The following is a 27,776-nucleotide window of genomic DNA, read 5'->3' on the forward strand; positions in this document are numbered from 1 at the left end:
ACTCCGTTAATGACTTCACTCTCATAAGCCCCTATGCCGTCTGGTGGGCCACAGTGACATCCTGGGTCTCCTGGAATTTGTGTCAGTTCAGAACTGGTCTCCAGTAATCTTGGAAAAGCCTCTTTATGTCCTTTCCCTCCCTGCACAGTCACCCTGACAAAGGGCTGTAAATCCGTTTAGGGAAGAGAGAGATTAGCAGTGTACATTTTGACAGCATAGCAGGGTCCTTCCTCAAGGGACTGGGGCTCCCCTTCATTCAAAGTGCTCTGGGTCTGTAAACTGGCTCAAGCCTGAAAATTGACTGAGGAGCTGAAACTCTTTTTACATTTCATGTTAGACTTAGTTCACTTGCCCTAGAACTCTTCTAATGCAGATCAAGTAAGAATGCAGTAGCTCGTCTGTTTCTTTTCTAGGGACAGCATAAGGAACTGACCAACACCATGGGTCTCTGCAGGTCAGACCATTCTGATTACTGCTTTAACCCTGCTGTGCACTGTAATAACCATGTCCATCTTGCATTTAGCAATTCAGTGCCCCCATTTGGCCCCTGTCACCCCAGAATCCAGTTCATCCCATTGCATTGGGGTTTCCCAATTTGTGTCCTGCAGAGAAAAGCAATCACAGAGTTCTTCAAGAATACTGGGCACCACCCCCACCCCGCCACCTCACAAATTTGCAGGTCCCGGGCATGTCCTCTGGACCCTCCCAGTGTGTGAGAGCATGCCTTACATGCTAAATCAAGTCTAATGTGCCAATCTCCCAAGCCCTTGGATGCCTTTCTCTGTAGTATAGAGAGTTCTTCCAAAGCGCTTCTCCATTTCAGTTGCATTTTGTACGAACCATGTTTTGATCCATGTTTTAGCCAACCAAACAAAATGTTCAAGCCCTCTCGAACCCCTCAAGCAGCGACGTTAAATTCACAATCTGCTTAGTGTGCACATACTAACACATTTGGCCTGATCGATCCAACTTTATGTCCTTTCCATTATCCCACACTCTTAAATATCCATTCGCACCTGGGCTTCCCAGCTTTCTGTCTGTATAAATTGGACCAATAATGCCGTTGTTTTATGCCTCGTGGATTATGCTATACCTCCCCTCTTGGGCCCTGATGTGACTTGAGTCTAGTTCTAGATCTAGAAGCAAGTCAGGGTGGTAGGGCTAGGTCGGAGAGAAATCAGCAGTACCTTTTAAGGCAAGTACCTCAGGGGAGGTCGTTGTGGGGTCCTCAGGCAAAGTAGGGTTAATCTTCTCAGATGAGGACAGAAAGGCTGCTTCTACTCAAAAGAATACTCATCCGAGCTTAGAAGTTCAGTGTCCTCATCTATGTCCATTCTAAATTTCTGGATCCCATTTCTTTTCAGTCAGTTCCCTTACCTTACTAGCCCACACCCTATAAGGTTGGGAATTCAATTTGTGTTGTAATGTGGCCACTGCCAGGATGAGACTCTGGGTTTCGTTTTCAGCAGCATCAGTTCTGTAGCTACAGAAGTTAGGGGTTCCTTTTAGGACAAACGTAGACATTTTCAGGTCATCTATGCAGTGCTTGAGCTGGGAACTCAAATCCCTGAGTTCATCCTTTTCCTCCCTCTACTTTGTCCAGCACAATTAGGAGCAATCCGGCAATCTTATTATACTTGTAAGTTTGACAAAAATTTCTAAGGTGTCAAATACGAGGTCACCCAGAACCATACCTCTCACAAGCATTTGATAAGGAGTATCTAGGTATCCAGTGGGGATATTTTGCATATCTCTTTTGCCACATCATCCCATGGACTGTCAGTGTGCTCTGTAGTACTGGAAAGAGAGTCATTAGTGCCTTCAAATCTGATCAGAGTAGGGAACCAATTCTAGAAAACCCATAACCCATTCAGAAAATTCATTCTTGGGATTCTCTTCCTCTAGCACCATTCTCAAAATCTGCATTATCGTTCTCCAGAGAAATGGAACCAATATGATATGGGTATATACATATACAGAGTATACACACACACACACACACTATAAATACATACAGACATACCTAGAGAAAGATAGACAGAATGAATACATTCACAGATTCCAGGGAAGAGATTTGTTTTAAGGAACTGGCTTGCCTGATTACAGGAACCAAGAAGTCTGAAATTTAAAGGCCAGGCCTGCAAGCTGGAAATTCGAGTGAGGTGATGTTATAATCCTAAATTCAAAATCTGCAGGACAGGCCAGTAGACCGCAAACCAAGGCAAAGTATCTGTGTTGCAGTCTTAAGGTAGAATTCCTTCTTGCACTAACGATTCCTTGTTCTCTTTGCCTGCAGCCAACACAACAGATTGTGGTTCTTTACCTGATGGTGTGACCCAAAACTTCATTCTTTTTTCTTAAGATTTTATTTATGTATTTGAAAGAGGGAGCAAGCATGTGTGCGCACGCACATGTGTGCGCAAGAGGGTGGGAGGAGCAGAGGGAGAGGGAGAAGGAAGCTCCCCACTGACCAGGGAGCCTGACCCAGGACTCAATCCCAGGACACTGGGATCATGACCTGACCCAAAGGCAGATGCTTAAATGATTGAGCCACCCAGTGCCCCGCCCCCCCAAAAAAACTTCATTCTTAAAGGATCTGGGCCATTCGTAGTCCTGCCTGAATTGGGTTGTTGTAGTTCCTATTGACTTTTCATCACAGGGCACACAGTAGTACCAAGAAATGCCCTGAGGGATTACGTGTATTCCAGACACTTGCTTCCTTATTTCCACTGTGGGGTAGCAGTCCAATTTCCCCTGAGTAGTCAGGATCAGTCACTCCAGCCAGCACAGAAACTCCTTTCTTTGCCTTTTGATTCAGAGACTTGAGGAGCCCAAAATGTCCACGTGACAGACTTAACTTCCAGTTCAGTGGAATCACTACTGTGTCTCCTGGCAGAAGCATTCCTCCCTTTGGAACTAAGAGAATAGCAGAGTGGAAGGGGCACGGGAACAGGCAGGAAATATTATGCTAGTGGACCAGTAGAGGTAGTAGTGAATGGTGCCACTCCTGGCCCTGGGCCAACAGAGTGGGGCCATCCCCCCCCCCTTGGTAGGCTTGGAGGACAGAAAATGGAGCCAATAAGAATTACCCTCAAGCCTTAAAATCTCATGGGCTTTGTCTTGCTAGGTTTTGGACTTTCTTGGGATCTGTGATGCCTTTTTTTGTTCCAGTCTCTCCCTTTTGAAATGGGAATGCCTGTCCTACCATTGCATTTTGGAAGCAGTGACTTGTCTGATTTCACAGGTTTGTGTGGAGAGAAGCTGCCCTGAGATGACTCATACTCATATCACACCCATAACTGATTTAGGTGATCTGGATGATAAGATTTTACACTTGGAGTTGATGTTTAGATAGAATTTAAGACTTGATGCTGGAATGATCAAGACTTTTGGGGATATTGGCATGGAGTTAGTATATTTTGCACCTGGGAAGGACATGAATTTGGTGGCGGGGGGGGGGGGGGGTGTCCGAGGGCAGATTTTTAATGGGTTGAGTCGTGTGTCCCCCTGAAAAAAAACGTGGAAATCTGAACCTCCAGTACTCCAGAATGTGACTTTATTTGAACACAGTGTCTTTATAGAGGTAATCAAGTTAAAATGAGTTCATGGGAGTGGGCCCTAATTTAATATGATTGGTGTGCTTATAAAAAAAGGGAAATCTGGTCATAGAAACAGACACATATGTGGGCACCTGGGTGGCTCAGTCAGTTAAGTGTCTGCCTTCGGCTCAGGTCCTGCTCCCAGGGTCCTGGAATCATGCCCCGCGTCGGGCTTCCTGCTCAGCAGGGGCTCTGCTTCTCCCTTTCCCTCTGTCTCTCTCCCCAGCTTGTGCTGGCTCTCTCTCTCTCAAATAAATAAATAAAATCTTTTTTAAAAAAGAAAAGAAATAGATACATATAGAGGGAAGTCAGTGTGAAGATACACGGGGAGAAGGGCATACATCTGGAGTGATGCATTTACAAGCTAAAGAAACATCAAACATTGCCAGCAAACAAGCTAGAAGACTCAAGGAAGGATGCTCCCTCACATCTGCCAGAGAGAGCCTGACCCTGCTAACACTGATTTCAGACTTGAGGCCCCAGAAGCATGAGACAATGACTTTCTGCTGCTTTGAGCCACGCAGGTTTTGGTATTTTGTTACGGCAGCCCGAGGTACTGAACACAGAGCCTCCATAAGAGTATTTCCATTCTCAGCTGCTGAGTACCCTGGTGGGCTTGAGATCCTTCAGTTGCGTTGACCTCTGTGATTATTACTCTTTTCCCAATGAAAAGTGGTTACTTAAAAAAAAAAAAACACCAAGAGGAAAGCAATTAGCTGGACCCAATTCTGTCATGTCCTGTTAACAGGGTATGAAGTTCCCAAACCAGAGGTCATCTTCAAGTTGGAACAAGGAGAGGAGCCATGGATTTTGGAGAGAAAAACCCCACATCAGAGCCATACGGGTGAGTGAGTGTGACCCAGGCAGATGGGGTACACGGAAACGCTTTTCCTCAGAAGCTTATGCCTTTAAAATGCTATTTCTTGCTGCCTTCTTGAAGGATCTCAACTTTGGAAACTGCTTGAGAAGAGATAACATTGGCCTTTTAGGTACCAGACTGTTCTCTCCCTTTATTTCCCTTAGTGTGAGCAGCTGTCTTTTTTGCCTGGCTTTCCTCCAAGGAGAATTGCTGCAATTCCTACACGCAGAATCATATGCCAGGCTTCCTCCCTACAGATCTTGCTTCTTTGAATGTTTTCTCCTTCCATCACATTTTCATCCTTCATTCCTTAAGCCCCATCCCCCAGGATCTGAGATTCTTAACAATACATATGGCCAGGTTTTAATGGATTTACCCTCTTTGAAAACCACTTGGTTGCCACACTCCTGTTCTTCTGAGGACCTTTTCACTTTCATCCTCCTCATTTTTTTCTTCTCAACTCTAAGATACCAATAAACACATCGACAACCAGCCTCCCCTCCTCTTCTCTTTTCAGATTCCTCACTCCTCTCCCGTCTCCCCTGCTGCCATGCCTCTCTCCAATCTTCTGACCTTGGGATCACTGTCACTTAGCATTTTTGTCTTAAATCAGTCAACTGTATTAAGGTATAATTTACATACAATATAATTGTCTCCATTTGAAGTGCCTAGTTTGATGAAGGTCCTCGCTGCTGTAACCATCACCCCAGTCATGATATGGAGAACATTCCATTTCATGAAAATGAGCCTCCATGCGCCTTGTAGTCAGTAGGCCCCCAGGCAAACCATTGACAGGCTTTCTGTCACTGTAGATGAAATCTGTCTTTATTAGGGTTTCATGTGAGTGGAATCCTACTGTCTATACCCTTTTAGGTCTGGCTCCATTTGTTCAGCATCATGATTCTGCAATTCATCCATGTTACTGAGTATATTGCTGGTTTATTCCTTTTAAATGCTGAAGACTATTCCATGATATGAATAGACTGTAATTTGTTTATCCATATACCTGTTAATGACAAGTGGTTGTTATTTGGTTATTATGAGTACAGTGTAGCAAACATTCTGGCATGTTGTTGTGTGACCATATGTTTACATTTCTCTTGGGTGAACACCTAGGAGTGGAGTTGGTGGGTCATATAATTGTATAAGTAAGTGTATGCGTGCCTTTATAAGAAATTGCCAAGCTGGGGCACCTGGGTGGCTCAGTGGGTTAAAGCCTCTGCCTTCGGCTCGGGTCATGATCGCAGAGTCCTGGGATCGAGACCCGCATTGGGCTCTCTGCTCGGCGGGGAGCCTGCTTCCCTTCATCTCTCTCTGCCTGCCTCTCTGCCTACTTGTGATCTCTGTCAAATAAATACATAAAATCTTCAAAAATGAAAAGAAATTGCCAAGCTGTCTTCCAAAGTGACTGTATGAGTTTACTCTTCCAGCAGCAGTACACGAGAATTTCTGTTGTTCTGCATCTTTGCCAACACCTGTTACCGTCAATCACTTTAATTTTTGCTGTCATAGTGGATGTGTAATGGTATATCATTATGATTTTAAGTTGTATTCTTCTGACAAGTAATGATAAGTATCATTTCATGTGCTTATTGACCATTTTGTACATTTTTGTTTCAGGTGTCTATTCAGATATCTTTCCTGTTTTTTAATTGGGTTGCTTGCTTGCTTAATGAGTTTTCAGAGTTGTTGATATTTGCTAGATGTAACTCCTACACCAGATATATACATCGCCAGTATTTTGTTCCAATTCGTGGCTTTCACTTTTCTCTTCTTACTGGTGCCTATCAGAGGAGCAAATGTTTTGATTTTGATGGAGTCTAATTTATCGTCTTTTAAAATTTTCTAGTGCTTTCTGTGATCTGTTTAAGAAATCATAGCCTGCCACAAAGATTTTTTCCTATTTCGTTCCCTAAGCAATAGCACTTTTGCTTTCTCAGTTTAGACCTACAGTTCACTTTGTATGTTTGATGTAAGGACCGATGTTCGTTTTTGTTTTTGTTTTTAAAGATTTTATTTATTTGTTTGACACACAGAGAGAGATCACAAGTAGGCAGAGAGGCAGGCAGAGAGAGAGAGAGAGAGAGAAGGAAACAGGCTCCCTGCTGAGCAGAGAGCCCGATGCGGGACTCCATCCCAGGACCCTGAGATCATGACCTGATCCAAAGGCAGAGGCTTAACCCACTGAGCCACCCAGGTGCCCACAATGTTTGTTTTTACAGTACAATACCCACTTGTTCCAGAACCATTTGCTGAAGAGGCTTTTTTTCCCCCATTGCATTTCCTAGTCATGTTTATCAAAATCAATTGACTTTTTATATGTGAGTCAACTTCTGGACTCTTCATTCTGCTCAGTTGATCTATATATGTCTTTCTGTTTTATAATGGTAGGTTTTAATATCATTCAGGCAAGGTGAGACCAACAGATCCAGAGATGACTGCCATTAAAAAGATAGTTTGTAATTCACAGTTCCCAAGAGGAGGAGACACACCATACCATGCAGGGACACATCAGGAAGCATCAGGGTCAGTCAGGAGGCCAAAGTTTTAGGGGAAAGCATCGATAAGAGCCTTAATTCTTATTTGCATGGGGAAGCATGGGTGAAACAGAGTAAGCAGGCTGGGGAGGCTTAGGATTGGCTAGTTTGAGTAATTTCAGTGGGGCTTCCTGTTGTGTTGAGGTAAAAGCTGCAAACTTTGGTAAAGTTAGGAAAAAATAAAAATCAACAAATCATCCCCCAAAAAGTACAAAACCAAAAAAAGAAAAAAAAAAGAACAAAAAACAAAAAACACAACCAAACCCTAAGTTATAGCTTTCTTGGTACATATACAATAACTACCAAAAAAATTCATTCAAAAAAGTACTTTAAAAAATCCCCCTCTTAAAATTTTCAGTTGGTGAGCTGACCAGTCAGTTGAAAGGATCCATAGACATGAAATCACCCCCCCTCCCCCGAACACTCACCCAGTATCAGGAAGTACTGGCCAACCCCAGTTTGTAGAATCTGGCTGGCGTTTTCAACAATTCAGTGCTAAAAGAGAGCCCCACATTTACAACAAAAGTCTAGTAACTTGGTACTTGGCCCTGAGGGATTAGAGCAGGAGGATAGCGGCTTAACCTGAGGGAGTGTAACAAAGGAGGAGAGTTGGTAGAAGTGGACTCTGGATTGGTTGGTTTGCATATAAAAGGTGTGCTTCCAGGGAACTCATTTGCTATCTCTAGGAATTAACTAGCACTGAGAGAGGCAATCTGTCCAGGAGGAGGAAGGCACCAGATGGCCCAAGCATCAACAATACAGAAAATAAGATAAAGAAGATGTGGGTGCCTGGGTGGCTCAGTTGGTTAAGCAACTGCCTTCGGCTCAGGTCATGATCCTGGAGTCCTGGGATCCAGTCCCACATCAGGCTCCCTGCTCAGCAGGGAGTCTGCTTCTCCCGCTGACCTCTCTCCTCTGATGCTCTCTCTCTATCTCTCATTCTTTCTATCTCTCTCTCAAATAAATAAATAAAATCTTAAAAACAAAAACAAAACAAAACAAAAAACCAAAAATAAGAGCAACAACAAAAAAAGATGTGATATACATACAATGGCATATTATTCAGCCATAAAAAAGAACAGAACCTTGCCATTGGCAACAACATGGATGGAGCCAGAGAGTAACATGTTAAGGGAAATAAGTCAGTCAGAGAAAGACAGAGATACCTCATGATTTCACTCATATGTGGAATTTAAGAAACAAAACAAATGAACAAAGGGAAAAAAGAGAGAGAGACAAAACAAGAAATAGACTTTTTTTTTAAAAGATTTTATTTACTTATTTGACACAGAGAGAGAGATCACAAGTAGGCAGAGAAGCAGGCAGAGAGAGAGGAAGGGAAGCAGGCTCCCTGCTGAGCAGAAAGACTGATGCGGGGCTCGATCCCAGGACCCTGGGATCATGACCTGAGCCGAAGGCAGAGGCTTTAATCCACCGAGCCACCCAGGCGCCCCAAGAAATAGACCTTTAACTATAGAGAACAAACTGATGGTTGTGGGGGGTGGGGATGGGTTAAATAGGTGATGGGAATTAAGAGCATGCTTACCCTGATGAGCACTGGGTAATGTATAGAATTGTTAAATCACAATATTGTACACCCGAAACTAATATAACACTGTATGTTAACTATACTAGAATTAAAATTAAAAACATTTAAAAAACACAGAAAATATAATTAAAATACTTTTTTAAAGACTTTATTTACTTATTTGACAGAGAGAGAGAGATCACAAGTAGGCAGAGAGGCAGGCAGAGAGAGAGGAGGAAGCAGGCTCACCACTGAACAGAGAACCCGAAATGGGGCTCGATCCCAGGACCCCAGGATCATGACCCAAGCCGAAGGCAGAGGCTCCAACCTACTGAGCCACCCAGGCGCCCTATTTGTTGATTTTTCTTAAAGATTTTATTTATTTATTTGACACAGAGAGAGAGAGAGAGCACAGTAGCCAAAGAGGCAGGCAGAGAGAGAGGAGGAAGCAGGCGCACCGCTGAGCAGAGAGCCTGATGCAGGGCTGAATCTCAGGACTCTGAGATCATGACCTGAGCTGAAGACCCAACCCACTGAGCCACCCAGGCTTCCCTGTTAATTTTACAAATGTTAAGTTAACTTTGTATTTCTGAGATAGAATATTACTTGATTATGATATATAACCCTTACTATATGTTATTGGCTTATATTTACTGATGTTTTGTTTTAAAGTATTTGCATTTTTATGAGTGATATTGGTTGTAGTTTTCTTTTTCTGCAACATTTTTGTCAGGCTTTGATATTAGGTTTCTGCTGGCCACATAAATGAGCTGTGAAGTGTTCCCTTTTCTTAAATAGTTTGTGTAAAATTATTATTTCTTCTTTTACTGTTTCATGGAATTCACTAATGAAACCATCTGGACCTGGAATTTTCTTGATGGGAAACTTTTTTTTTGTTTGTTTGTTTTAGGCAGAGAGAATAAGACAGAGAGAGCACAAGCAGGGTAAGGGGCAGACAGAGAAGCAGACTCCTTGCTGAGTAGGGAGCCTGATGATGTGATGATGCAGGGCACCTGAGCCAAAGGCAGATGCTTAACTGACTGAGCCACCCAGGCACCCCGGGAAAGTTTGAATAACAAATTCGATTTCTGTAATAGACAGGGTTATTCAGATTTTTCTCTTTCATCTTTTGTCAGACATAGTAAGTTGTATTTTTCAAGAAACTTGTCTGTTGGGGCGCCTGGGTGGCTCAGTGGATTAAGCCACTGCCTGGCTCAGGTCATGATCTCAGGGTCCTGGGATCGAGCCCCACGTCGGGCTCTCTGCTCCGCAGGGAGCCTGCTTCCTCCTCTCTCTCTCTGCCTGCCTCTCTGCCTAGTTGTGATTTCTCTCTGTTAAATAAATAAAATATTAAAAAAAAAAAGAAACTTGTCTATTTATGTTGTCTGATCTAATTTTGTTGTAGTCTGAGAATATAATCTGTCTAATTTCTGTGTTTGGTCTGTCTTTTTTTCCATGTGTCTGAAAAGAATGTATATTCAGCTGTTGATGGGTATTGTGTTTTATAGGGTATAAATCAAGGTGGTTGCATGTTGTTGAAATCTGTTGCTTTACTGAATTGTATTCTACTTGTTCAATCAATTATTTGTCATTTTAGGGGATAAAAACTGACAGATTTTAGTTTATATGGATATGGAAAGGCCCTAGAATAGCCAACAGCAATCTTTAAAAAGAAGTAAAAGTATTAATTTAGATTTATTGTAAAGCTACAATAATCCAGATAGTGTGGTTTTGATGTAAGGACAAACATATATAAATGGAATAGAAGAGAGAGTCCAAAAATAGACCCACAAATATATGGACAACTGAGTTTTGACAAAGGTACAATTCAGTGGGGGAAGGGAATTTTGTTTTTGAACAAATTGTGCTGGGACAAATGGATGTCAGTACTGGAAGAAAAATACCCTTGACCCGTACCTCACACCATATATAAAAATAACTTGAGTTTAATATGATTAAATTGTTTCTATTAGACCAACTCATCTAACAGATATAAACTGTTAACTATGATAAATACACTTTAAAAACTACTGAAAGACAAATACCATATGATTTCACTAATGTGTGGAATTTAAGAAACAAAACAGATGAACATATGGAGAGGGGAAAAAAGAGAGTGAAGCAAACCATAAGAGACTAGAAAACAAACTGAGGGTTGATAGGGGGAGGCCGGTGGGGGTGGATAAATAGGTAATAGGTATCAAGGAGGGTACTTGTTATGGTGATCACTGGGTGTTGTATGTAAGTGATTTATCACTAAATTCTGCTCCTGAAACCAATATTACACTATACTTTAACTAACTAGAATTCAAATAAAAACTGGGGGGAGAAAAACTACTGAAGGAACCGGATAGTGACCAAGGGGAATTTTTCTGGGTCATCTTATATTGAGTAATTTTGGATTTTTACACCAAATATTATAGGGTTATGTTATAGTAACACCATTTTCTGTTACAGTAGGCAGTTTTTGTCATAGTAGGCTGTTAACTAGGTTAAACTGGAGATGCTGTCTCACATATGGTGGGTAGCAACTTAGATCTCTGTTCAGACTTGTTCTAACTTCTAACTCCTCTTCAAAATCTGCCTGCTTTTGTTTACTCTACTAGTAAATGTTTTATTTTGTTTTTCTAGGGAATATAGTTATTGTCTGTAGAAGGATTTTTTTAGGAGCTTGCTTCTCCATACTAGAGGTGGAACCAGAGGTGGAACTCTTACAATTGATTCTTGTGCATTGAACCTATATTCTGAGACCTTGCTAATAAATTCATGTATTAAATTCCTTAAAAATTTTTTTGCATCAATTACCATGTCTTTTTGTCATTTACTTTTTAGTCTGCATGCCCTTTATTTTTATTTTATCTTGAGAGCAAAAGCTTTCAGTCTTTCAGCATTGAGTATATTAGCTGTGGTTTTCCTTAGATGTCCTTTATTAACTTGTGGCGATTACTTCCTATTCGTAGTTTGATGATAACATGAATGGGTATTAGATTTCCTGGGTGCTTTTTTTTGCATTTGGGATGAACATTTTATTCTGTTGGTATGGTGAATTTAACAGATTTTCAGATGTTAAACTGACATTGCCTTACTGTGATAAACCCTACTTGATCATGATTATTAACTTTTTCATGTATTTCTTGAATCAGTTTGCAATAATTGGTAAGGATTTTTAGCTCTGTGTTTTTTGTTTTTTTTTTAAGATTTTATTTATTTATTTGACAGATAGAGATCACAAGTAGGGAGAGAGGCAGGCAGAGAGAGAGAGAGGAGGAAGCAGGCTCCCCACCAAGCAGAGAGCACGATGCGGGGCTCGATCCCAGGACCCTGGGATCATGACCTGAGCGAAAGGCAGAGGCTTTAACCCACTGAGCCACCCAGGCGCCCCTAGCTCTGTGTTTAAGTGAGGTATTAGTCTTCAGTTTTAGGGGATATTTTGTTTACAATATCTTTGATTTTAGTATCATATTAATGCTAGCCTCATAAAATGATCTGGAAAATTTTCATGCCCACTCTATCTTCTGAAAGAGTTTTTGTAAAGTTGCTATATTTACTAGGAATTTTTAGCATTCATTCCTCTGTTTGGTGATTTTGTGTAAGATTGCTTTAAATTTTATAATTTTTCTTTAAATAGATGATAAAATATGCCAGTGAACTCATATGGATCTGAAGTTTCCTTTGTGGGATTACCTTTAATTTTGAAATTCAGTGTCTTTAACAGATATGGAAATACTCAGATTTTCAATTTCTTCTTATTTTTATTTCTTTGAATTTGTACATCTTATCTATTTTATCAAATTTTTGGCATGCGGTTGTTTCATAATATTCCTGTATCATTGTTTTAATATCTGTTTTATCTTCCACAATGTACTCTGTTTCTCTGAAATTGATAAAACTTCAGTTCAGCAGGACTATATTAAAAATCTATCTTTTTATGCACTTAATAGCATAGCTTCAAGATATATAAAGTAAACATTGACAGTGCTAAAAGAAGAAACAGACAAAATGTGTAATCATAGTTACAGATTTTAACATATCTATCTCTATAACTGGTTTTTGTCTGTTTAGAGACCAAAGAACCTTTAAAGATATAGAAGATTTGAGGAGCGCCTTGGTGGCTCGGTTGGTTGAGCATTTGGCTCTTGATTTGGGCTCAGGTCATAGTCTCAGGTTTATGGGATTGAGTCCCACATTGGGCTCCACACTCAATGGGGAGTCTGCTTGAGATTCTCTCTGTCCTTCTCCTTCTGCTCCTCCCCCTCCCACACATGCTCTCTCTCCCTCTCTAAAATAAATGAATAAATATTTTAAAAAACAATAGAAGATTTGAACATGATAAACCAATGTGACCTAATTGACATACAATAGGTCACTACATCACACAACTGTAGAATATACACTTTTTTCAAGTGCATATGGCACACGGAGCAAAATAGACCCAATTTGAGGATATAAGGCTAATTGCAACAGATTCCAAAAGATTGAAATCATATGCTAAATGTTCTCTAATTACTGTTGAAATAAATTAAAACTGAACAGAAAGACACCAGAAAATATCCAAATGTTTGGAAAGTAAGCAACAAACATGGAAATATCCCAGAAGTTAAAGAAGAAATCACAGTGGAATTAGAAACTATTTTGAGCAGAATGATAATGAAAATATGGCACATCAGTACTTGTGGGAGGAAGCTGAAGCACTACTCGGATAGAAATATATTGGTTTATGGGGTGCCCGGGTGGCTCAGTGGGTTAAAGCCTCTGCCTTTGGCTCAGGTCATGATCTCAGGGTCCTGGGATCCAGGCCCACATTGGGCTCTCTGCTCAGCAGGGAGCCTGCTTCCTCCTCTCTCTGCCTGCTTCTCTGCCTACTTGTGATCTCAGTCAAATAAATAAGTAAATAAAATCACGGGGCACCTGGGTGGCTCAGTGGGTTAAGCCTCTGCCTTCGGCTTAGGTCATGGTCTCAGGGTCCTGGGATCGAGCCCCACATCGGGCTCTCTGCTCAGCAGGGAGCCGGCTTCCCCCCCTTCCCCCTGCCTGACTCTGCCTGCTTGTTTTTTCTGTCTGTCAAATAAATAAATTAAATGTTAATAAATAAATAAAATCTTAAAAAAAGAAATATATTGGTTTATATATATCTACCAGAAAATTAGAAAGTTTAAAGATTAGTGATCTAACTTTGCAACTCAGGACATAAAATAATGAAAACTAACAAAGCCAAAATTTGGTTCTTTGAAAAGGTTAATACAACTGATAAATCTTTAACAAGACTAATCAAGAAAAAGGAAAGAGAAAACACAGATTATTAATGCCACAAATGAAAAAAGAAATGTCACTACAAATGCTACATATATCAAAAGGATATTAAAAAGATATTATTACCAACCATTTGCCAATACATTTTATAATTGAGACTAGATGGACACAGTCCTAAAAATCACAGATTACAAGGAATACCACAAAAAGAAAGAAAAAAATCTTAGTAGTCTTTTTATCTATTGAAAATACTAATTTATAACTTAAAATCTTTCAGCGGGGGCACCTGGGTGGCTCAGTCAGTTAAATGTCTTTTGTTTTTCATTAGGGTCATGATCTCAGGGTCAAGGGATCAAGCCCTATGTCAGGCTCCACACTCAGTGCAGTCCATTTGAGATTCTCTTTTTCTCTCTCTCTGCCTCTGCTCCTCCCCCTGCATGTGCTCTCTCTCTCTCTCATAATTAAATAAATAAAATCTTTAAAATAAAATAAAATCTTCCTACAAACAAGCTCCCAGCCTACATGACTTCATTGGTGAATTCTTCCTGTTACTTAAAGAAGGAATAATGCCAATCTCATTCAAGTTCTTTTGGAGACAAAGAGAGAGAGCGCTTCCCATCCCATTTGATAGTAAGTAGAACAGTATTAGAATGAAGAATTACACCCCTTCAAAAAGATATTAAGAAAGTGAGTAGGGGGACGCCTGGATGGCTCAGTTGGTTAAGTCACTGCCTTCGGCTCAGGTCATGATCCCAGGGTCCTGGGATCGAGTCCTGCATCGGGCTCCTTGCTCGGCAGGGAGCCTGCTTCTCTTGCTGCCTCTGCCTGCCTCTCTGCCTGCTTGTGTGTACTCTCTCTCTCTCTCTCTCTGGCAGATAAATAAAATCTTTTAAAAAAGAAAAAAAGAAAGTGAGTAGGAAGCCACAAACTGGAAGAAGATAATTGCAATACATAGATTTGATAAATGACTTATATTCAGAATATATAATGAACTCTTAGAAATCAAAAAGAGAAAGGCAGACAACCCAGTAGTAAAAGAAATGAGTAAGAGACATGAGTAGGTACTTTAATAAAAGAGGTATCCAGGGGCACCTGGGTGGCTCAGTGGGTTAAGCCTCTGCCTTCGGCTCAGGTCATGATCCCAGGGTCCTGGGATCGAGCCCCGCATCGGGCTCTCTGCTCTGCTTCCCCCTTTCTCTCTGCCTGCCTCTCTGCCTACTTGAGATCTCTGTCTGTCAAATAAATAAATAAAATCTTTTTTAAAAAGAGGTATCCAAATAAATGGTCATTATGTATATGAAAAGGTGCTGTACATCACTACTTATCCGGGAAATGAAAATTAAACCCCAATGGGACAACCCTACACAGACACAGACACACAAAAGAATGGATACAATTAGAAGACTTAGAGTATCAAGTGTTAATGAGTATTTGGAGCAACTGGAATTTACATACGTTGATGGTAGGAATGTAAATACTTTCAGCCACTTTGGGAAACAGGCAGTACCTGATGGTGCTAAATGTATAGCTGTCCTGTATCTCAGCAATGCCACTCCCAGGCGTTTACTTAAGAGAAATGAATACATATGTCCACCAGAAGAAACGTACAGAATGTTCATATCAGTATTAGCGTAATTGCCAAGAACATGAAACACCCCAAGTGTCCATCAACAGGAGAATGGATGACTGTTGTACTGTTTTCTTACAATACAGCAATGAAATACACAGCAATGAAAAAGAAAGAGCTACTGAAACACACAAGAGCTTGGATGAATCTCAAGAAATTTATTGAACAGAAAAGCCTGGTGTGCAGATGAATACACGCTATATATATAGCTCAACTTATGTAAAGTTCAAATATAAGCAAAACTAATCTCTGATGATAAGTGATTAGTGGTCTATGATCAGAGCGGTGGTTATCTCTGAGAGTCAGTGATTGACCAGGAAGAGCTGCAATGGAACTTTCTGGAACAATTAAAATATTTTATATTTTCATCTAGATGGTGGTTACATGGGTATATATGTATAAAAAATTCACTGAGCTCTGCAGTTAAGATCTGAATTGTACTATGTAGAAATTATACCTCAATTTTTTAAAAACAAAGAATTTCTTAAACACATCATCTTATGAGCCTATGAGATTATTCCTTGGGGATATTTATATAGAAATGGTATTACTTGATCATTGGGATATAAATGCAGTGCACTAAGTATGCCCATTTCATTACATCTATGTCAACACTTGGAATTATGTGCATTTCTTATTTTTTTATTTTGTTATTATGAATATAAAGTGGTATTGTTTCTTGCGCTTTCTTTTTTTTTAAGATTTTATTTATTTATTTGAGAGTGTGAGAGAGAACATAAAGAGAGAACACGAGTCGGGGGCAGAAGGCAGAGGGAGAAGCAGACTCCCCACTGAGCAGGGATCCCAGTGTGGGACTTGAGCCCAGGCCCCTGAGATCATGGCCTGCCCTGAAGGCAGATCCTTAACTGACTGAGCCAACCAGGCGCCCTGTTTTTTGTTCTTTCTGATATCAGTTTATCCATTTGGGTTTCCCCTTCTGTGAATTAGCTTGTTCCTATTATTTCATCTTTTCTAACAATATAGTTGTTTTCTCCTTGATTTACAGCTAATCTGCTCATTTTCTTTTCCACAGAGGCTTTAGCCCCACTGAGGTGCCCCTGGTTATGGGTGTTGTTTACTATCTTCTGAATATTTGTTCCTATAGGAATTAACTCAAAAGAGTCTTCCATTCTGAACACTTAAGCTTTTGATTTATATTCTGATGACTTCTATGCTGACACCACTAGTTGCTATATTATAACTGGATTCTAGTACCACTATTATGTGCATATTAGCCCATTACCATAGACTATTTTTATCCTTCCTTAGTATGTGAAGAATTGGCATCATCATTGCCCACAGCAGGAATCCTCACGTTACAAATTTTGTCAGATTCTGTTTCTTATTTCTTCCCTCTTTGTTATCTTCTCTTACTAATTACTTTGCAATTCCTTTTTTTTTTTTTTGAAGAATACTATCCAGATACACTCTCGTCTTAATTCCTAGTGGCTTCACCCAAAAGCAGATCTGTATTTTCTTATGCTTGGCTTCTTTTATTCCTAATGAGATTGCAGATTCACTTCTTCTATCTAGTCCATCCTAAATGCTCCTGATAGATTTCATTACCTAAAACATTGCATTTATCTTTGTCACTGGCTTTATGAAGTAAACTTACAATTATTCCCTATTATATAACACATGACCAGTGTGGCCCATGCAGTTCCAGTTCAAGTTGTATCCATACAGTTCCTTAATTCATGCATTCCTCACATTTTCACCTTGTCTTTAATGCCTACCATAGATGAAGTTCGTCTCTGTATCCAGGATCTTTATTATCTTGTGTTCTGCCTATCCAGGTAATAGACACTTTCCTATTGTTTCATTTCAGATTATCATCTGAATGGCAAATTTATTGCCCTTCTCCATTTCTGTTCCCCTGCCCCTCGGATGCTTCTGCCCCTAGTAATTTTTGGAAGTCCCTGAAAATAATAAGAGTGTGTTATTTTCAGTGTTTGAACACTAAGCATGAAGGGAACACTTTACAGTATTAACTCATTGAATTTGTGGGGGATAAGAATATAAGAGGATTTTGCTATATTTCAGAGGGACTTTTAAAAGACTATACTTTCAGGGCTCATGTCTATAGTTTGTTACTAGAGAAGTTTCTCTGAATGTGTAGAGTACCCGAAACCACGAGGAGGAGGCACAGTGTTCTCTCCTGAGCGTGAAGCCGGCTTTTGGTGTTGCTTTTTGTAACTGCCATTTGCCGTTGACGATGATCGTTCTTCTCTCCCTTCGGAGGGACTTATAAAAACTCTACTGAGAGGTTTCAGTAGAACACAGACTGTAATTGGAAAGTAAAAGTGGCAGCACCAGATAATCAGAGTTTCCTGCCTAGGCATTGTATTTCTATTATGATAGAAATCCATTAAAATGAATAGCACAGAAAGTGTCTGCTGTTGATCTTTAGGGAAAAAAAGTCTCCCTAGCACTATGATCAGATTAATTTTCAAAGCAAAAGGCTTAAACTGCTTTATGAAGCATAAGTACATGTTCAAATGGCACAAAAGAAAATGCTAAGCGGGCTAAATGAAGGAGAGGGCATGAACGTGTCTTTTGATTTGCAAGTAAACGGGACTTCTGGAGGCAGTTTTGTGAGTGGCAAATAGAATGCAAGCTTGCACACGCGGCTGTTATCTAGACTGCTGACTCTCCATTATGTGCTGTCCACTGAATCTGTGGGCTCAGGAAAGGTATAGAGAAGCTTACTATTGCAGGAGCAGATTTTCGAGACTCTGATATGTCTCATGCATTATTCTGGTAATGGAAACATCTGTGATTCCCACTCTGGGTGAAACTAATTTATGAATTATGTTAAAGCTTATTTGTAGCAATAAAGATATTATAAGGTACAGTGACTTAAATGCTAAGGAATTTTACTTCTCTTTTATACAAACTTTCTAATAAAACAGGCCTTTGGAACACCTCATTGCTCATGTTTATTACGGAATCCGGGTTCCTTCCATCACATAACCCCACCATCTCTTGGGGGGCTTTTGGTGGCAGCTGCACATTTGTATCTGTGTTATTGCCAAGTCCAGATTTTAGTAAGCAAGAAGGTAGAAGAGGGTATCGAGAAAACATGCCTACTGTCTCAGTGCTCTGGCTTGAAAGTGGCACCCATCATTTTCTCTCACATTCTGCGGATGAGAACATTGTCACGTGGCCATACCCAGTTTCAAAGGAGGCTGAGAAATGTTCTATGACTAGGCAGTCATATGCCTGGCTTCTACTCTGTTAATGAAAAAGAATAATGAAAGAGATTCTAGTGGACAGTTTTCAGCCTACCCAGATGGCTTGTCTTCTCTCTGATTCTAAGCTTCTTGTTAGATGTATATGTTTTTAGGGCCAAGGAAACAATTTGACCTAGGTGGAGAGTTGGAGTATAGATATCTGGTTATTGTTTGTATAGGACAGGATGGCTATGGCTACAGTATGTTTCCTATAGGTATGAATAAATTGTTTTTTTCTTGGGTCTATTGAGATATCAACACACATCACTGTATAAGTTTAAGGTGTACTGCGTAATGACTTGACTTAAATCTGTTATGAAATGATTACCACAATAAGCCTTGTTAAAATCCATCTCATAAAGATGCCAAAAAAAGAAAAAAGTGTTTTTTCCTTGTAATGAGAACTCTTAGAATCAACTTTGTTAGCAAATTAAGTTGATTTTTGAGCACACTGATTTGGTACTATTGCTAACAAGCAAAAAGGAGCAAGAGTCGTGAGGATTTAGAATCAAAAGCTAATGTGAACTTGGACTCCGAATCCCCGCCTCCAAACCTAGTCTCGGCACAGATATTTTCCCTTAAAACCTTTGTCTTTTTAATCTTCAGTCCATCCTACTTTATATCTCTCTATCCACCTACTTTATATGCTACCAAAATAGAGCTGAATGCTTCCGTTGAACGCCAGTCTTCAACACTTAATAACTATATGTTTTAAGGCAAATTATATAAATAACCATTCTGAGCTTCACTTTCCTTATCTACAATAGGGAGATAATAATCGAAAATACCTCAAATGACTTTTGAAAGGATTGAGTGAGTAGGGTTGTGTGTGTGTACACACACACACACACATACACACACACACACACACATATGTATATATGTATTTCTTAGAGCAATGCTTGGAACAGCATAAATGTTATGCAGGAATTTGGCACATAAATGCTGTATGTGTCTCTCTTGTCATCATTGTGGCCATCATCATCATATTTACTGGTTTCCCCCGTGTTCAATTTATATTAGCTTGCGAGTACCTTTTAATCCTCTGTTACCTATTCATTGTGTCAATTTTGCTCTCTTTCTCTTTTTAGATGGGAAGTTTGGGATTAAGACCTCACAAAAAGGAATTTCTGGAAAAGCTTCCTTTCACAGTGAAGTGGAGGGTGAAGATACAAGAGATGACTCACTGTATTCCATTTTAGAAGATCTGTGGCAAGATTCTGAGCAGATAAAAAGATACCAGGAAAAACAGAGCAAACCTCTGAGTCATGCTGCTTTCATCAATAAGAAAGTACTGAATACAGAGTGGGATTTTGAATATAAAGACAGTGGAAAATTTTTTCATCCAAGCCCAAATCATATTCCTTCACCGAAAAGACCCCATAAATGTGACTCATTTGGAAAGAGTTTTAGGCATAATTTAGACATACATATTCCTAGTAAAAATAATGCAACGAAGAACTTTGATAAAAATACCGGACATGGTCAAGTTTTCACGCAGAGCTCTTCTTATACTAACCATGAAAACACTCATACAGGAGTGCAGTTCTGTGAAAGTGATCAGTGTGGAAAGGTCCTCAGTCTCAAACAAGCATTCGGTCACAATCTGAAATTTCCTGCTGGGGAGAAAGCAGACATGTGTTCTGAATTTGGGAAGATCTTCACCCAGAAGTCACACCTCTTTCCACCTCAGAGAATCCACACTCTGGAAAAACCTCATGAACTTAACAAATGTGTAGATGTGTTTACACAGAAGCCACTGCTCAGTATATATCTGAGAGTTCACGGAGATGAAAAACTTTATATATGTGCTGAGTGTGGGAAGGCTTTCATCCAGAATTCAGAATTAATTGTGCATAAGAAAACCCACACTAGAGAAAAACCCTATAAATGCAATGAGTGTGGAAAATCATTTTTTCAGGTGTCCTCTCTACTTAGACATCAGACAACTCACACTGGAGAAAAACTCTATGAATGCAGCGAATGTGGGAAAGGCTTCTCCCTGAACTCAGCCCTCAATGTACATCAGAAAATTCATACTGGAGAGAGACACCACAAGTGTGGGGAGTGTGGGAAAGCCTTTACCCAAAAATCCACACTCAGGATGCATCAGAGAATTCATACAGGAGAGAGATCTTACATATGTACTGAATGTGGGCAGGCCTTCATCCAGAAGGCACACTTGATTGCCCATCAGAGAATCCACACTGGAGAGAAGCCCTATGAATGCAGTGACTGTGGGAAATCTTTCCCTTCTAAGTCACAACTCCAGATGCATAAGCGAATTCACACAGGAGAGAAACCGTATATATGCACTGAATGTGGGAAGGCCTTTACCAACAGGTCCAATCTCAATACTCACCAGAAATCTCATACTGGAGAGAAGTCTTATATATGTGCCGAGTGTGGAAAAGCCTTCACGGACAGGTCAAATTTCAATAAACACCAGACCATTCATACTGGAGAGAAACCCTATGTTTGTGCTGATTGTGGGAGGGCCTTCATCCAGAAATCAGAGTTAATTACCCATCAAAGAATTCATACCACAGAGAAGCCTTATAAATGTCCTGAGTGTGAGAAGTCCTTCTCCAAGAAACCACATCTCAAAGTACATCAGCGAATTCACACGGGAGAGAAACCATACATGTGTGCAGAATGTGGGAAGGCATTCACTGACCGGTCCAATTTCAATAAACACCAGACAATTCACACTGGAGATAAACCCTATAAATGCAGTGACTGTGGAAAGGGCTTCACTCAGAAATCGGTCCTGAGCATGCATCGCAATATTCATACATGAAAGTAACCCTTTTTTTTTTTTCAAATGAGCAAGCCTTATCACGAAAGTCAGGTCCAAGTGTGTGTTATAAAACCCATCCAAGACAGATCCTATATGAATACGCTGCATGATCCAAAGCATCCATCCAGCCTCTCCCACCCGAGATGAGAAAAATTATTCAAAAGAGACCCTCTTACGAATGTGTCAAATAAAAGGGATTTTCCATGTTTGCATGGCCTCACACACTATAATAGAATTCATACTGGGAAAAATGCTGTCCGTTTGATGCGCTCGGAAAAGCCTCCCTATAGAAAGTATTATAAAGCAAATTGTTACCAAATTTTTTATAGATGGAGCTCCATTTGTATGTATTGCATACATACAAAAGTATGTGAAGGACAGTCAAGATTACTGTGTTTTATTAAGCCATGTGAAGTGGCAACGAAATGAAAGGAAGAAAACAAAATCATGTATCTGGTATGTGGACCTACTCTCAGTTCCGTAGGGTGTTTGTGGCAGAACCCATTACGCAACAGGAGGAGTGACTGAATTGAAATTCTTTTTAGAATTTAATATAACTGCGTCCATCAAATATCTTTCATATTGAATCCTTGTGTGAATCCACAGTTTTAAAGTCATTATGGTTTTATATATATACACATCGGCAGGTATAATCTCACTTGAACACATAAATACAATGTTATCATTCATACTGATTTCCACAACATCATTTGTTTCTCTTCTTTCATTGTGGTACAGCGGCAAAATAGCCAGAGACCTCTCCCATCCTTTATGCCTACCCCTTTGCAATGTTACTCTCTCTTTTTTTTTTCTTTTCTTTATTAAGAGGTAGAGAGCTCTCTCTACTCCTTGACTCTGAGCTTGGCCATGTGATTTGCTTTGGCCAACGTACATTAGCAAAGAGATTCAAGAGGCTGGAGAGGAGTCTGCCTTGAGTCTTCTCTTGCTGCTTTCTGGAATTCTGAGACCTTCACGTGAAGAAACTCAAGAGTACTCTGCTGGGGGTATGAGAAACCATGTGGAACAGAGATGAGCGAGCACAGATAGGAGGCCTCTTAGACCAACTTCCAGTCACGAAAGTAAGACCTTCCTCAACCTCCAGCCCCAGCCAAACTGGCCCACGCCAGAAGAGCCATACCAGTTGCTGCAGCTGACCAAAAGAATTATGAGATACATAAAATGCTTCTTGTTTTAAGCTACTAAGTTTTGGGTAGTTTGTTGCACGGAAAACGCTAAGCAATACCTTAAAGTGTATACTCGTTGGGGGGATTATACAAGACATAAGACATGTGGCATTAGCTCTGGGCCTGGGTGGCAGGTGGAGACGAAACAATGAGGAGAACTGTTAAGAAAGACTGGAAAAGACAGCAGCTCATATAATTTACTAAGGAAACGAATAGCGAAACAGTCACCATGCTCTGTGAGAAGATAGAGAATCTACCAAATGAACTTGTGGATCTGGCTAAGGAGATTTCCATCAGAATGTTGGAAATATCAATTTGCTGTTTTTCAGCTGCAAAAGAGAGATGAACTAAGGAAATAACTGTTCCATTTACAAGCAGAATTCAGAAGAAATACCAAAAAAAAAAAAAAAATCCAGAACTTGCTGGGTTGGAAAATAACTATTTCTCACATCTCCAAGTTTCTCCAGTCATCAAAATAATCTCAAGATGAAAAATGGTCTCAGGGTAGAGATCAAATCATGGAAACAGCTATTAAGACCCTCTGTTAAAATGTGTGAAATATTTAAGTTGGTGTTTTGGGGACTCTCTCAGCTAAACCAAATGGCTCCTAAAAACTTCATTACATTGTCTGTCCAATAGCCCGATGCATGGCTAAAGTAGAGAGGGGCCTGTCTTAAAAAGAATTGTCAATGTGGCATTTGGGGCATGGAGTAAATACAAATGAGATTTGTGGAACACCTATACGGTTTCTAATGGAGTTTTTTACTACCTTCAGGTTAGATTTAAAGGAATTGAAACAGTCAAATGAAAAGCAGCCTTGGACTACCTTCTCTAACTTCTATGAATGGGAAGCAAGCAGAGAAGGTTACTCAGCTGCCATTTCTTATGGTAAAAGAAGGATGTCTCAGAGAGAAGACCCGAAAACAATATATTAAAATGGACTGGGAAGCCATTCCCAGGTAGAACTGTGACCCAGTCAAGAATCATCTGCCTCTGCAGCGGGGAGACCTGTCAACATTTGCTCTGTGGGACTTCAGAGTTGTTAAGGAACAGTGACTAAGATGTGCCTCATGTTCCTCCTTTCTTTTAAATGAGAGTATCTACTGCAGTTCAGTAGTCCCTAGCTCACCACTGTGTGTGTGTGTGTGTGTGTGTGTGTGTATGGGCAGGGGTGATGGTCAAATAACTTGTCATTTAGCTCACAGGTCTCTGGATCAAGAAACTGAGAAATTGTACCCAAGGAGCTTCAGCCACATCTGAACCTGATACAGAAGACCCGAGGTCCTGTATTTGAGCCTGATGCCCTAATTTGGAATGAGACATTTGGAGGCCTTGGAATGAGGGTGAACATATTTTGCATGGTGTGGCAATATAAATAATTAATGACCAGAAGATAGTGTTAGATAGAAAAATGTTAACAAATTTCTACCCTCCCTATATGTGTGTCCCTTTTGGATCTTCATTTTGCTTTGTGTTTCAGTTGGGCTAATTTCTATTACCCTATCTTCAGGTTCATGAATTTTAACCCCTTACCCTGTTAGGTTTGTTTAACCCCTACTTCTGTTAGGTCTCCTGATGAACTCATTAAAGGCATTCTTCATCTAAGTTATGTTTTTTTAGTTTCTAGTATTTCCATTTGACTCTTAAGAGTTTTCATCTTTTCTGCTGAAATTCCCCATCTGTTCATACCTGTCGTTCACACTTCCCCACCATCCTCTCCAACGCATTAGTCATTGTTAATTTCAACTCCCTATTTGATAGTACTAATGACTGGGTTAGCCAAGTCTGGATTTTTTTTATTGCTTTGTCTCTAAACCGTGGACTGTTTACTCTTGCTGTTTTGCTTCTAATAATTTTTGGCTGAATGTCAGATGTTGTATGTAGGAGAGTAGAAACCGAGGTAAATATTTATTCCTGGAAATAGTCATGACTGCTCTTCTGATAAATCATTAAGGGAGGGGAGGGGGGAGTCCATCTAGTCAGAATTTGGACTGGGTTTAGGTTTTGTTGTTGCTGTGGTACCTGCATTGAACCATAGACTTCAGATTTCTCAAGGATTACCTTGGGCTTAGGGTAGGCACTGGTTTTCCAGACAATTTTTCTCAGTATTCTTGTACCACCCTTGCCTTTAGACCCTTCCTGTGTGCCTGCATCTCAGGGAAGATCTCTCTCCATGCCCGTGTCCCTCCCGTAGTAGTAGACTGCTGTTATTACTTGGGTCTTGGTAACCTGATGCATAGGGGTCAGGAGTTGCCCTGGGCCAACCTCAGTTTTAGGCAGGACTTATATCCCTAGGTCTTGCAGGACTTGTATCCCTAGGTCTTGAGGGTGGGTGTTGTTTTTTTGGTTTGTTTTGGTTTTTTTTTTTTCAGTGATCCCACTCCTCCCTGTTGGTAAACGGCCTTTAGTGTTTTGGCTCAGGATGATTATCTGCCCTTCCCCCATGAATGGAAGTTTTTTTCCTTTTCCTTTTTCTCTAGCTACAGTGGATCTGCATCTGTGTCCTGGGGGTGACTGGGTTTGCATCACTTCCCCCAGTGGTTTAAGGCTTTTGTTCTGTAAGGAAGTAAGGTCCCACTGGGGCTTTTTGCCATTTCTGTATCAGCAGCTGTCCCCTTGCATGCCTACACCACGGAGAGAGGCCTTCTCCGGTCTCCTTTCCTGCCACCATCATTTCTTGTGAGCATCCAGTGGAGGTCTGTAGCAAAGAGCCTGCATGTGGAGGCCGACTACCCTTAGGTCTCCAGTTCTCAGGGGTTCTATATCCTCATGCTATTCCACACTCAGCTTTTAGAACTTCATTAAAACTTCTTGCTGAAATCTTACTGCTGGTACTGTGGACCCATCTTCCTTCTTGCCTTGCCACAGGTGACCCAGTGACAACTTCCTATATTCCCTGAGACACTTGTCTTATACATCAAGATAATTGGTTCTCTGCGATCTTAGTTCTTTATGAGTTAAGAAAAGTTACAGTTTTGTAGATTACCCATCTTTTTTCTTCTTATAAGAATGGGAGCTATGCTCTTTACAGATGTCTACATCCTAGGCAGAAGACAGAAGTCTGAATGGTCTCCTTTGGCCATTAACATCAGAATGTATGCCCCCCTTTTAATGTGACTCTTCCACTTCACCCATCAAGAGATAGAGTCCACTTCTCCAACCCTTAAAACTGGGCTTAGCAATTTCTTTGGCCGATGGGACATTAGGAAATACGACACAAGCAGATGTTTGAGAAGTGCTGACACACTGAGGTTTGCCCACTTTTGCTCCTCTTTGTCATAAGGACAAGTATGAGAAGGCCTGGGTTGTGCTGTTAGATGCTGAGAGACTTCATGGAGCCGTGATGGCATAGAGGTGAACCATCCCTGTTGCAGTTCCCTACACCAACCAGATTTTCATCTGCCAGACATACAAGTGAAGCTATACTAGCCATCCAACCCTGGTCAAGCCCACTGTGGTCAGTAGCATCTGAGATGACCCTGCATGATCCTCACTTCCTGGTAGCCACACCCTCCTCGAGCTTGGGCTGGATTTAGTGACTTGGTTCTAGTAAACAGAATGACGCTGAGGTAATGGGATATCACTTTCAAGGTTAGGTTACAGAGAAACTGTGGCTTCTGTTTTCAGGTACTGTCTCAGATGGCTCACCCTAGGGGAAGCCAGCTGCCATCTCATGAGGCAGATCTATGGAGAGACCCATGGGAGTGAGTTTGGGAGCATATCTTCCCAGTCTAGCCTTCAGATGAGACCATAGCCCTAAATGACAGCTTGGCTGCAACCTTATGAAGACCTTCAGCCAGAGATACCCTTCTGAGCCTCACCTGAATTCCTGACCCACGGAAACTGTGAGATAATAAATACTTGTTTTAAGCTGCTAAATTTTAGGGTAATTGGTTATGTAGTAATAGATCAGTAATACACTGGCACAGACTAGAAAAGCTCTGCCATCCATCCCACCCATCCCAGACAACTCAGAATCATGGATTAAGTATTGATTGTTTTAAGTGCTAAATTTTGGGGGGCTTGTTACCCAAAAGAAAGCTAATACATTTATTATTTATCAGAGTTCCTCCTCCACTATTCATCTCCAACAGATAACCAATACTAATCAACTACTATGAACACTTTCATGTTTTAATCTGTGCTCTTAATTATATATAGACATACATGCATTCCCATGCTTATAATCAGATAGAAGCTATATAAAGATTGTTTTCTTCCTTGATTTTCAAATAATGGGATCATGTCATACAACTATCTCTGCATCTTGCTTTATTACTCAACAATTATTTTGAATGGTTGCATGATAGTTCATATGGATGGATATGCAATAATTTATTCAATCTTTTTCTTATTAAGATTTATCCACACACACACCTTTTTTTTTTTACTTTTTTGTCAACTGGGAGCAATGCTGTTAAAAATATTAAGAGGTATCTCACCTTTTAACCTCTTAATATTTTTATGCTAGGCAAATTAAGTCAATCAGAGAAAGATGATTATTATATGATCCCTCTGATATGAGGAATTTGAGGGCAGGGGGTCGTGGAAGGTAGGGAGGGAAAATATGAAACAAGATGGGATCGGGGGGGAGGGAGACAAACCATGAGAGACTCTTAATCTCGGGAAATAAACTGAGGATTGCTGGGTGGGGGTAGGTATAAGGCGGCTGGGTTATGGACTTTGGGAAGGGTATGTGCTATGGTGAGTGCTGTGAATTGTGTAAGACTGATGAGTCACAGACCTGTAACCCTGAAGCAAATAATACATTATATGTTAATAACAAAAATATTAAGAGGTAGTTTGCACAGTGGTTAGGTAGATGGGCTCAGGAACCAGTCTGCTAAGGTTTTAGTCCTGGCTCTACTAGTTACTAGCTCTGTTACCTTAAGCAGGTTAGCTATCCTTTTGTCCTAGTTTCTTCAGCTGTAAAGGATGTTCACACTAGTACACATCTCCTAGATTTGATATGAGAAGTGTATTAGCTGCTCAGGGCCACCGTAACTAAGCAACATAGCTTGAGTGGCCCAAAACAACAGAAATTGCTGGGTCTCACAGTTATGGAGGCCAAAACTCTGAAATCAAGGAGTCAGTATGGCCATATTCTGTCTGAAAGCTCTAAAAAAGGAGCTGTTCGGTGCCTCTGTCCTAGTTTCTGG

The 27,776-nt window shown here is 40.5% G+C and overlaps 1 protein-coding gene and 1 non-coding gene across 5 annotated transcripts in view; both read left to right on the plus strand.

Annotated features, from left to right (window-relative positions):
• ZNF81 (zinc finger protein 81) overlaps window positions 1–27,102 on the plus strand; it is a 100,792-nt gene extending 73,690 nt beyond the window's left edge. For all 4 annotated transcript variants that reach the window (XM_045996122.1, XM_045996123.1, XM_045996121.1 and 1 more), the window contains 2 exons: window positions 4,348–4,443; window positions 19,725–27,102. In XM_045996122.1, the coding sequence (XP_045852078.1) occupies window positions 4,348–4,443; window positions 19,725–21,433 (1,805 nt within the window). In that variant the 3' untranslated portion in view covers window positions 21,434–27,102. The remainder of the gene's footprint in view (window positions 1–4,347; window positions 4,444–19,724) is intronic.
• LOC123935743 lies at window positions 17,456–17,668 on the plus strand. The gene has a single exon (XR_006817012.1). It is a non-coding gene; the product is annotated as a small nucleolar RNA U3 (small nucleolar RNA).
• Window positions 27,103–27,776: the final 674 nt, after the last annotated feature.

The sequence above is a fragment of the Meles meles genome, chromosome X, assembly GCF_922984935.1.
Source record: "Meles meles chromosome X, mMelMel3.1 paternal haplotype, whole genome shotgun sequence".
NCBI lineage: Eukaryota > Metazoa > Chordata > Mammalia > Carnivora > Mustelidae > Meles > Meles meles.